This window comes from Brienomyrus brachyistius, unplaced genomic scaffold (assembly GCF_023856365.1).
Source record: "Brienomyrus brachyistius isolate T26 unplaced genomic scaffold, BBRACH_0.4 scaffold67, whole genome shotgun sequence".
Classification (NCBI taxonomy): Eukaryota; Metazoa; Chordata; class Actinopteri; order Osteoglossiformes; family Mormyridae; genus Brienomyrus; species Brienomyrus brachyistius.
The window spans coordinates 545,952-557,922 of NW_026042342.1; the positions used below are offsets into that span (position 1 = coordinate 545,952).

Sequence of the window (11,971 nt, forward strand, 5' to 3'; positions counted from 1 at the left end):
ACAGACTCAAGTTGAACCAATGAGCCATACGAACAGCAATGTTAAGCTGTTTCCCCTTCATTTCTCACTCTGTATTTTTCATCAGTTTCGTTATCGAATAAACTTCCGAGTTCAAATATGCTCTATAACGATCTTGGCAACAGCCACACGTGACCACACAGTTTACGGACCGCGCATGTTGCTTACGGACTGCGCATGTTGCCTACGTCATTTGCGTCAAGTTTTCGAAGTTGAGGCTATTAAAAGTTGGATTTAAGAATAGCCGTACATTTTGAAAATTGTAGTTCTTGTAATGCGCGTAGATATTCAGGTTGCTATAATAATCCTACACAATTTAACGCTAGCGCCATGCATTAAATTACATGCGCGCGATCCTCAGGATTGTAATAGGCTTTAGGGGGGGCTGCAGCTCGAGCAATCGATCACTCTGCTCATCGAACTGTAGAAGAACCAAAACGTTTCTTTTGCAAGTTTATGATTTAAACTTATTTATGTTCCTATTTGCAATTTATAATTACGTCCAATTTAATTGGACTGAATTTATGCATTGTTTTTAGTAAACGAGTAAAGTAAACGATTAGGTTCGATTAATCCTGCCTTAACGTAATGACGACAGCTTTGAATGATACGACGTATGTCTTATGGCATCCAACTGGTAATGAAACATTACTGTAAATTAGTCAAATGTTTGGAAATGGTAAGTCCTAGCAATTTTTTCGTCGCTTTTCTGTAATGGTTTTGGTGTTTGTATGATGGCTAAGTGGCTGAAATGTCAAACCTTTTCTATGAAGCTAACTATTTTTGTTTTATGTAACTGAAAACTGTGTAATTGGATGATTGTTGTTATCGGTGCGTGAAGCATGTACATCGAGTGCCTAATCAGAATCTCTCCAATAAATCATATTACCACATTATTGTGGAAAAATCATAGTTTGCTTGAGCTAGAGAGATCGTTAAATTTTACAAAAAATATTTGTAAAAGTTAAATGGCACTAATCTGTACTGTGTGTAAGGATGAATATGGCAGCTACACCGCAGAATCGGTGTACGGAGGCTGTCATACCCAGGTGTACACTGCACACTTGTCGCTCACTTTCCCGTGTCTCTGCCTGCAGGACAGATGACAGCATGTTGCCACTGAAGGACAAAGACCGACCGATCGCGGTGGCGCTGCTGGGCGCCGGCTGCTGCCCGAGGTGCATCCTACGGTTCTGCTGTGTGAGCCTGCAGTCCGCGTACCGTCAGCCTCATGAGGTACCTGCAACCCGGTATAAACGGCACCATCCACTCACAACGACCCTTGACAATTTAAACCGACGTTATACTGTAAAGACTCGTGCAACTGAAAAATACAGCCGTGGAAAAAAAATCAAGAGAACACAGCACAATTTTTTGTTTCAGTTCTCAATTTATGGGTGTGTGTTTGAATAATGTATATTTTTTGCAAACTGCAGCCTGATGCTTTTATGTTTCTCATTAACGAAAAGCTTCTTCCTTCTTCCTTGCTCTATGGGACTTCAGTCCTGCTTCTGTGAGCCTGATACACACTGTCCTAGCAGTGCACTTCACATCTACACTTAATGCTTTCCATTCATTTAGAAGGTCACTTGATAAGTTAACAGTCATCTCTGTTATTAGAGTCATTTCCACCCTTTACCTGGCTGGTTTCTGTGTCTCCTGCTTCACCTTTTTCTTGTTTACTGCGGTCGTAGAAAGTTTGATCCTTATAAGCAACTTGCTGCTCAGTGTAACATTCTGCCACCAGAACCAGGATTAAACTGGGATTTAAAAATGCAGATACGCTTAAAAATATAGAGTGGTCTCTTAATTTTTTTTACGGCTGTATAACAGCGGACTCACTGAATTTGAAATTGTTTTATTTCAGGATATACTGCTTGAGCTGCAGCGCTTTATCCATGCAAAAGTTGCCGATGAATCATGTGGCACCGCAGAGGAGATTCCGACAGACTCGCCACCTTGTAAGAAAGTCAGAGTGGAAACGGAGCAGGGCGGTGAATTGCCTGAAGGAGGAGAGGAAATTTCTGTTGTTGAAGGAAAATCAAAGATTTGTGTGGTGTGTTTGGGAGTGCTGCAGGACTTCTGCAATAAAGACTTTGCCAAAAAGGTACGTTTAGATGTTTCCCTCTTGCACAGTCTAAATGTGAATTGAACCAACAAATGAATTTTTGTCCAACTTTGTACAAACTTAGCAGCTGATTCTTTTGCCTTATGCTGACCTTTTATTGCAGTACAGACTCTCCTGTACTTACGAACTTTCAGACATACGAACGAAGAGGACCGTAAGTCCAAATTGTGTTCCTTAGGCTCCCATTTCCTGTCCGCAACATAATTTTTTTTTTTTGCGGGCCAATTCCGCCTAGTACGACTTCTGCCCGCTACTCCCGCCGCGCAGCAGCGTAGCGTGCGTACTGCCAGCATCCTAGTTCTTTGTATTTGCGTATACCCTTAAATAATGATGAATAGCGACTTATGAACATTTCAAGTTACGAACGGCACTTACTCGTTAGTAAGTAGAGGAGCATCTGTACATCAAAACATTTGAAATACGCTTAACCTAATATGCTAATACATTTAAAAATAGCAATGCATTTGCTCTTTTCTGTTTTACGTGACCCTGAACAGGACAAGTGGTTACAGAAAAGGAATGGATGTTTTACGAGACACACATTGCTTTCGAGTAACATATCGCTGTCAGAAAAAAAGAGTACTGATTTGTACCTTTGCTTGTCACTGGGGCTGCACCCTCAAGGGTCTGCCAATTGTACCCTTAGCTATAGGTAAGTATATGTTTTAAGGTACAGAAATAGACTTTGAAGAACAGTTTGTACCTTTGGGTGTGCATTAATGTTGTTTCTGTTTTGGGGATGTTCCTTAGAGTCCATTTCTGTACCTAAAATTAAACTAAAAGGTATATTAGTCTACAGCTAAAGGTACAATTGCTGCTCTCTGGGACTGTACCTCAAGGGCCTGGCAAAGGTATGAAGGAACTCCTTTCTTTCTGACAGTGTGGCATTTCTTTGAACAAGGTGTGTTTTTGTCATGTTTCATAGGCATGGTCGCTATTAAATTTGTAAATGTGCACATTTAGGTTTGTGTATTGACATCTTATCTTTAAAGTGCTGACGGTGAATCCTAGATGAGTGATGCAGCGAAATTTACTGTGTCACCAGGTTGCAGAAACAGTGACCTCGGAGAAGTACGAGTTTGACAGTCTAGTCCTGTCAGTCTCACTGCCCGCTCAGCTGTCTGTCAGAGAGGTAAGATATCATACATTAGGTTACTGTACTGTCATCCTGTAGGGGTTGAACAATAGGGATTCATTTGCCTGTGGATGGTGACTTGACGGAGATTGTTTCTCTCAAATTCTGGATCTTCAACACTAGAGGGCGCAGTCAGTCCAAGATTCAGCCTCCTCAAAAGCTACACTTAGTTTTTGACAATGACAGTGACAGTGAAGTTGGTATCCCATTCAGAGATGTTAGACTAAAGTCTAAATCTACTGCCAAATAAAACCTTCTGAGATCTGTACAGTAAAACAGCTAAATGGAGTGTTTGTGATCTTACATTTTATTATTTGGAATACACATTTGCTACTAATATAGTATAAATGACTATAAATTTCTGTCTGTAAATTCTTTCTTTTGAGTGGCTGTGGGCAGTACAGTGCCGTAATGAAGAAGAATTTGTTTGAAATTCTGTATTAATATATTTGACGCCCTAAATTCTTTATCTTGTGTGATATTTTTAGTTTTATTTGATGGGCTTGTAAAGGTCACAGTTTTTACATGCAGTTCCACTTGATTTCTCTTAATGAAAAGGAGAAGTGGAACTTATGATTAACAAGCCCCCCCCCTCCCCCATTGGTGTTATTTTTGGCTGTCTGGGGCGAACCGTGTGGAGCAACTTGTGTGGAGCACCGCACCGAGCTGATCTGCCACCGTCCAGCCTCAGGTGTCACCCGCTGACCTATTCAGCTCTCACCTGCGAACCGCCAGGATATCGTCATGTGCTGAGAGCCGTGTAGCGCCGAGCGTGCGGTAGAGAGAGAGGGCCGGGCTTCTCAGGGACGCCTGGACATTCCCCTAAACCTGCAGTCCTCTCCTCACTTCTGCTTTTTGCAAAAAAAAATTAAAAATAATGCAAAACTCATGCTCACGTGACCTGAAGCGAAAGCAGAGAGGCACGGTTCCGGGGTGTTCCTCGCTGTGGCAGTGCTGTGAAATTCCCGGACTAGCTCCGCCCCCCTTGATACTGTACCTAATACTACATGTCCTCTTCTGTCCCCTGTCCTGCATGCCTGGTGTCCGCATGGGATGGTCTTCTGGCAGCATTCTGCCTGGCTGCTCATCAAAACGAAAGTGAGGTAGGTCACCGGAGCTCGTCCCAGGTGCATCGCCCCCCCCCCCCCCCCCCCCCCCCCCAATCGCACCATATCTTGAATTAATGGCCAACATTTATTTATCGGTTTCTTACTTTTCCCAACATGCTTGCCTCAAAGCAGCTTAAGGATCTAGCAGACTTGAAAGTCGGTTTAAAACAAGCTTTAATATCACAAAATGGACACAACCAGGGCTAATTTACCATTTTGCGAACGTGTAGCAAATTAGTCCTTTTAAAACTACCAGTTCCCTAATTTAACAGGTCTCTGTTCTCCTATTGAGGTGCCTGGGACAAGTGTGTCTTTCCCCACCTTAGTCAATCACAAATTTACATAATTTTTTTTCGGTTAAATAATCAGGATGTACTTCTGTGTCGGGGCTCAGCGTCGACACGTGAGAACTTGTGACATCGCAGTGCCGACTTGATCGGCTGTGAGTACAAAAGGGGGTTTTCCTGCAAGTTCAGTGTGATGGTGACGTCGAGTGACGCAGGTCTGGCAGGCTGTGGGGGTGACGCCATTGCAGGGTTTTCAGGTGAAGCTGCTCGCTAACCTGTTCTGCTGAGTTCCGGTTTTATTTCTAACCACATCCCCCCCCCCCATTACAAACTTACAGTTAATTTTATTAGATTCTATTTCCTCACACACAGATAAACAAGGTTTACCTTGAACATTTCTCTGTCAATCTGCTTTCCAAGCACTTATCCAGTAGGAGGTCAAGATACACAAAACTGGGGACACCCTGGATGGGATGGCAGTCCATCGCAGGGCGCAGGGCACAGGGCAGGGGCACCCTGGACGGGATGCCAGTCCATCGCAGGGCACAGGGCAGTTGCACCCTGGACGGGATGGCAGTCCATCACAGGGCACAGGGCAGTTGCACCCTGGACGGGATGCCAGTCCATCGCAGGGCACAGGGCAGTTGCACCCTGGACGGGATGGCAGTCCATCGCAGGGCACAGGGCAGTTGCACCCTGGACGGGATGCCAGTCCATCACAGGGCACAGGGCAGTTGCACCCTGGACGGGATGGCAGTCCATCGCAGGGCACAGGGCAGTTGCACCCTGGACGGGATGGCAGTCCATCGCAGGGCACAGGGCAGTTGCACCCTGGACGGGATGCCAGTCCATCGCAGGGCACAGGGCAGTTGCACCCTGGACGGGATGGCAGTCCATCGCAGGGCACAGGGCAGTTGCACCCTGGACGGGATGCTAGTCCATCGCAGGGCACAGGGCAGTTGCACCCTGGACGGGATGTCAGTCCATCACAGAGTACAAGGCCTGGGACACCGTGCACATGTCCTCTGAACATGTGACTATTGCAGTACGTATATAAAGAAGCTTTGTTTCTTAAATGTGTCCTCCCTCTGCAGGGAAAAGGGGCTGTGTCTGGGTAAGGATGACATCATCCAGGTGAAGGAGGCCTTCAAGTGGATCCTGCAGAGCCTGCTGTCACAGCAGCTGGGCGTTCCCGTGGTGTCCAAGGCAAGTGGCTCATTTCCCGGCAAAGCGGCCTCCTTGAGTGGGCGGGTGCTTTCCGGGAACAGGGAGGCACACCTGCAGCTCCAGGGCCGGGCCGTCTCTGAGATTAACAGTCCGCTGCTGGGGCCCTGGGCCATCTTCCTTGGCGGTGGGGCGGTAATGCAAGCCATTTCCAAGTTCTGCCAGTGCACGGCTCATCCAGGGCAGCCCAGGAAGCGGTGCTGGCCCGGTGTGCGGCTCGTCTGAGGCGGCCCGGAGACCTGTGTTGCCCCAAGGAGCTGTGCTGATCTGGGGAGCCATGCCAGCTCTGTGTGGTCCCTCTGAGGCAGCCTGGGGAGCCATGCGGGCCCGGTGTGGTCCCTCTGAGGCAGCCTGGGGAGCCATGCGGGCCCGGTGTGGTCCCTCTGAGGCAGCCTGGATCCGGGAAGCCATGCGGGCCCGGTGTGGTCCCTCTGAGGCAGCCCGGATCTGGGGAGCCATGCGGGCCCGGTGTGGTCCCTCTGAGGCAGCCTGGGGAGCCATGCGGGCCCGGTGTGGTCCCTCTGAGGCAGCCTGGGGAGCCATGCGGGCCCGGTGTGGTCCCTCTGAGGCAGCCTGGATCCGGGAAGCCATGCGGGCTCGGTGTGGTCCCTCTGAGGCAGCCCGGATCTGGGGAGCCATGCGGGCCCGGTGTGGTCCCTCTGAGGCAGCCTGGGGAGCCATGCGGGCCCGGTGTGGTCCCTCTGAGGCAGCCCGGATCTGGGGAGCCATGCGGGCCCGGTGTGGGTTCAGGTGGCTCACTGCTCATGGTCGTTGCACGTGTCTCTCACACAGAGTCCTTTGGAGGTCAGCGTTGGCTTCACGCACCCCGAAACGGACGGAGACTGCCATTTCCTGTAGGTCTGATCTCGGTTACGTGCTTAGCCTGCTCTACTGTGATGGGATTTTGCTGTAAACCAAAACTTATTTATTTTTGTTTTAATTATTAAACAAAATGGGGCCATGTGACAGATATGGCCCGTGGGCAACTTGTGCCTCTTTGTTACAAAATGGTTGTGGCCCATTCCGAGGGACAAGCATAATGAGCTAGCGTTACAGGGAGCCCTCCTATGGTTAAACATTAACTTAACGTTAAAAAAAAAAGTTGAAGCTGCGTTCCACTATGTCATCCTCATCTTATCTGTATGTTTTTTTAGGGCTGCTGCATGTTCAGGCTGCTTCAAACCAGCTAAAAACAAACTGGTAAGTCCTGAGAAGCCAGGAAATCAACACGCTTGAATTCTGTTGTTTTTATTATTATTTTTATTTTATTTTTTTTGTTATTTTTAGGAGGTGGCAATTGATCCTTGTACTGAATGCATGCACACACACACAGACAGACACACAGGCAGACAGACAGACAGGTTTGTGTTCATATCTTTGCAGGGATTGTTCATTTCTATGGGCAAAACCCTAATCCCAACAAAGACGACCCTAACCCTACCCAGCCCTAACCTTACCCATTAGTAACCCAATAGTTTTTTGATTGCAGTCAGATTTTTATAAAATTGAGCTTTCCGTCATGGGGGCTGAAAAAATGGTCCCCACAATGTCAAAACATCAGGTTTTTATCACATTGTGGGGACATTTTGTCCCTGCAATTTAATACACACACACAAACACTGTGCCGTTTGGAAGGAGTCTGTGATCTGGCAATTTTGCCCTCCCTCCTGATGTTTTTTTGCTTGCATGCAGCATCGCTGTGCATGTTTGCTCTCTGAACCCACCCCCACCCGCACCCCCCTCCCATCCCATGCTGGGTTGACACGTTCTCCGTACACTTCACACGAGCAACGATTAGCAAAATGAAACTCACAGCATGTCCGGCAGCCTCAGTCAACATGATGGTCTTAATCATTCATTACTTTATTGTGGCACAGAATTTTGCGTTCAGTCACGTGACGCTTCCCGGTGCTTTTGGTCCGAAACCCGACACCCCGAAGCAGCCGGTTTCTTTTGAAAAACACCTTTGTTTTTTTTTTGCAGAAAACATCGTGGCTTTCGAAAGAAAACACTCATGATAAGCACTGTATATAATAAAAGGAAAACTCCACCTTAAATGCCTAATCTCGACTGTTCAGCGTAAGTGGGAGAGGCGTACACTGCGGTTAGTGTTTCACAGCCAGACTGTAGCATTTTCTTGTAAAGTCTTCCTTTGTAGAACATAACAAAACATACTCCATGTCTGTGATGCAATGCTTCCTGTCATTGCCGCTGACGAGATTTCTACATAACATAAGTCAGATGGTTCTGATAGAGACAGTAACCTCGCAGTTGTTGTTCTGCTAGATGCTCTTGCAGGATTACTAATAGGGTTGTATCCCACATCATACAAAAGTAAACAAGCCCTTCATTCAAATATGATGACTGTAAGACGGACACGTACTCGTTTAGTTTTTTTGGCTTAATTGATATTTGGGTTTTGTCAAACATTAAATCAGAGCTTGGAATGCATACGACATGAGCTCAGTGTTCAGGAGCCACGTGTTAGAATGTTTCAAATGTGGAGGCCAGTCTGTAGGCCATCGCCGAGGTCCTCGGAAGGGAGGGGTACGAGATCAGTGTGATTTCTTCTCATAGATTAGCGAGAGGGTCTGTTCTCTCACTCGTTTCCATCGAAGGTGCTGTACACCGCTGCGCACGTCTGCCGGTCGAGAAGCGTGTGGGTGAATCCCAGGTCAGTGGCAGCTGAGAGTCTGGTTTCCTGCGAACACGCGCAGGGCTCTGGGCCGGGCCGGGCCGGATCGGGGCGGGGCGGCTTTGACAGAAGTAGAGCTCGCGCAGCCCCGCGGAACCACATCCTCGCAGCGCGCCGCCATGTTTCCAGGAACACGCGGCAGAGCCGCCTCATCTGTTCTGTTCCATTTCCCCTCCTCGACGCTGCTGCTCCGAAGTCACTGTTCACCAGAATGGCTGTGGCCAAGGCGCTGGAGAGGATTTCAGAAGAGAGCTTTCGCAGGTGAACCATCAAGCGGCTCGACCCTCTTTCGCAGGGTCTCCTGAATCCCCCCCCCCCCAAAGCTACTCGTGCCTGACCCTACATGTAGGGGGGGTGGGGTTGGTTGGTGATGATGCCCCAGTACATTGCATTAACTAAAATGGCAGATGGGAATGATTGCCCCTTCTTTAGCATGGCCTAGGCTCTGGTCTGCATTTAACTATTCCCTTCAAATGCTCTCTTGTTTTGTTCTGCACAAGCAGAAAGTTCCCCTGCCCCCCCTGCCCGCCTGCCACCAAGTGCACTGTGCAGGAAGTTCAGTGTCTCCACGCGCCCGTCTTCGTGGCTGGTGAGTGGGCCCCCTGTCAGCCCTGCCCCCTCCTTGCTATCCCACCTCGCTCTAACCCAATCAGACGACACCTTGCGATCATTCAGTGCTTGGTCACTTAGGACATCGATCCCATTATATAGCGGTGTTACTGGGGTCAGATAACCAGAGAAATATGGTGGCGGTTTTTGGTAAAGGGTGAGAAAGAAATGTGTAAGTTTCAAAACACAAGTAAGGTTTATTAATGGAATTAACACCAGTTTTATATGAATGGCTAAGGAGTATTGCGCTTAGTGGATGCACACATCGTATATACAGCAGAGAGCTTAACGAAATCTGTGTGAAGTATGAACGTCATCTACTGACCCCCCACCCCCTACCTTGATCTGTTAACAGGGAGGTACAACAAATTCTCGCGGACCCTGCCGCAGACCCCCTGGGTGATCGATGGCGAGAGGCGGATGGAGTCCTCCGTGGAGGAGCTGATCACCACTCCGCTACTCGCCTCCTTCCAGGCCGAGGGTAAGCCTCTGCTTTGGGATGTTAATTAGTCTGTCAGCACTGCAGACCTGCACCCTGTGGACTCTTAGAGCTTCTGAGCATCTTCTCCTGCTTCCCCAGGCTTCAACTTCTCCTCGTCGGGCAGGGAAGACGTCGATGTCCGGACCTTGGGAAATGGTAATCGCTTCTGGGATGACACCAAGAACTTTGTTTGGCTTCCAAAGGAAGACGGCAGCAACTACTAGTCATACTTCCCTTTAGCAAACACCTCACTTAAATACTGTGTCATGCAGCTGAGTTGTGAGTAGTAAGACCCCTTGGAGCCTTATTGTGGGGGGGGGGGGGGGTCACAGTCATCTGCCCCTGTTTCCCACCACATCCAGCAACATATTTGGAACAAGTGAGCAATTTAAAGAGGAATTCTTGCAGGTGTAGATGGGAAGGATATTTCAGCCCCCCTCCCTTTCAGCCGTACGTCGATGTCCCTCTCACACTCTCCAGGACGGCCTTTCGCCGTGGAGCTGCTGAACCCACATAGAACCCGCTTCAGTCCAGCAGAGGTTCGAAAGATACAGGAGGTATCCCACCCCATGCCACCTCCTGAGTCATCATTATTAAACCCGCACCGCCTCCCTCCAAAATGACTGAAATTTCTAATCCCCACCCAGGCTATCAACAAGTCCTCTGACAAAATCGGGGTGCGAGATTTGCAGATCGTCACAAGGTATGTGATGCCCAATAATGATGCCGTCATCATTTTCACAAGGTTGCAGCCTTTTAATAGATGTTTTCAGTAACTCCCTTACGCTTACAGCCACGGAGAGTGAAACCGGTTTCCTTCATAAATGACCCACTAACCTGGTGGGTCACATTATTCTTCCTCAACCTCATCTCCACCTGCCTTTCGCATTTATGATGTCAGGGGACCTGTATTCTTGTCCCAATAGTCACGCATGCCCCAGCATGGCTTTCATTATCCAGCACTACCACCCAGCCCTTCCTGGGTCTTGCCAGATTGAGCAGAGTCTCCCGGTGAAGTAGAATTCCTGCCTGCTAAATTACTGGCAGGAATGGTCTGTCATTTTTAGGAGGGGGTGTGAAAACCTGGTCGATCGCTGAAGGATGGAGGACGTGGAGGAAGTGACAGGGGTGGAAGGCTGGACAACTCTCATTGTCTCCTCTGCAGGGATGCTGTGGGCCACATGAAGGAAGGAGAAGAAGAGAAGACGAAGTCCTACAGCGCTCTGATCTGGACCCATAAAGCCATTGAAGAACAAGACCTTGAGTTTATAAATGACATCAAGGTAAGGTGTAGTCCTGCAGTCTGTCGGCTTTCCTCAAGGTGTCTGCTTGGTGGTTCACTGGTGTATATGTGTGTCTTCTGTTACAGGACCTGAGCATCGCCCAGAAAACTCCCTTGAGAGTGCTGCACCGGCGTCCTCTTGCAGTCCGCCAGCGCGTTATCCACACTATGGCCACGCGTTTCCGTGACAATCACCACTTCTACCTGCAGCTGCGCACTCAGGCCGGGACGTATCCTCCGTGCCAGGTGGCCACACGTGCTTCAGGCTCCTCCCCTTGACTGGCGTCGGGATTAGTTTGCTCATGGCCACGCTCGCCTCTCTGGCATGTCCATTCACCTCTGGCAGGTCCGTCCTTAATTATTACGCGCAGCTACATCAAGGAGTTTGTGCACGGCGACTTCGGCCGGACCAAGCCCAGCCTGGGGGACCTGATGAAGATGGAGACGGACATTCTAGAGCTGGACGTCGAGGTTGGGATGTGCATACGTCTGCTTCCTCTTTACATCTCTTCCTCCAAATCTCCCACTTCCTTTTTCCCATTTGTCTCCCCGCCCCACTTGCTTTGTCCCCCTTTGTGTCCATGTTCATTAAGTATCTTTTTAATCTCAAATCAGGATTTGTCTCATATGCCTCTTTACTCCCTAATGGTATCTTCCCCTGCTCCTCTGTGTCCCCTAGTCTGTGGATGTGGACTGGCCTCCTGTAGTAACTGATCCAGGGTCAGGGGAGAACCCAGACCTCCCAGGCTCACCCCAGCATGGAGGCACACCCTGACTGCTAGGAGCAATTCCGGGAGAACCCGCCCTCCTGTGAGGAAACTGTCAGATGCTTCACGTTTAACTGAAGCCACAATGCCTGTGTTTGTCCCCAGTAATGAACTACTGGTACCTCTTTTGTGTGTGTAGGAAACATATTTTTTTTTCTCCAATTAAAAAAAAAAATTTCCATTTCGCTCCATTTCAGCCAAGATTTGTGTGCTGCACATCATCACCACGTCAGTAG

General features: G+C 48.6%; 1 protein-coding gene across 2 annotated transcripts; it reads left to right on the forward strand.

Annotated features, from left to right (window-relative positions):
* The first annotated feature begins 557 nt into the window (after window positions 1-557).
* pus10 (pseudouridine synthase 10) lies at window positions 558-11,926 on the forward strand. 2 transcript variants are annotated; one of them, XM_049002363.1, is made up of 18 exons: window positions 558-697; window positions 1,116-1,254; window positions 1,886-2,125; window positions 3,192-3,278; window positions 4,350-4,384; window positions 5,772-5,883; window positions 6,694-6,755; window positions 7,056-7,101; window positions 8,520-8,857; window positions 9,100-9,185; window positions 9,561-9,686; window positions 9,786-9,842; window positions 10,167-10,243; window positions 10,334-10,389; window positions 10,852-10,969; window positions 11,056-11,198; window positions 11,340-11,439; window positions 11,648-11,926. In XM_049002363.1, exons 2-18 carry the CDS (start codon window positions 1,129-1,131, stop codon window positions 11,741-11,743), a joined length of 1,905 nt encoding a protein of 634 aa, XP_048858320.1. In that variant the 5' UTR covers window positions 558-697; window positions 1,116-1,128; the 3' UTR covers window positions 11,744-11,926. The 2 variants fall into 2 exon arrangements, with proteins under 2 accessions (XP_048858320.1, XP_048858321.1); XM_049002364.1 differs by having other exon boundaries at window positions 8,793-8,857.
* Window positions 11,927-11,971: the final 45 nt, after the last annotated feature.

Coding starts and splice junctions, on each gene's coding strand:
- pus10 (XM_049002363.1), top strand. CDS start 1,129: ATGTTGCCACTGAAGGACAAAGACCGACCGATCGCGGTGGCGCTGCTG. Junction 3,279..4,349: donor CTCAGCTGTCTGTCAGAGAG/GTAAGATATCAT, acceptor GTCTTCTGGCAG/CATTCTGCCTGGCTGCTCAT. Junction 9,186..9,560: donor CGCGCCCGTCTTCGTGGCTG/GTGAGTGGGCCC, acceptor ATCTGTTAACAG/GGAGGTACAACAAATTCTCG.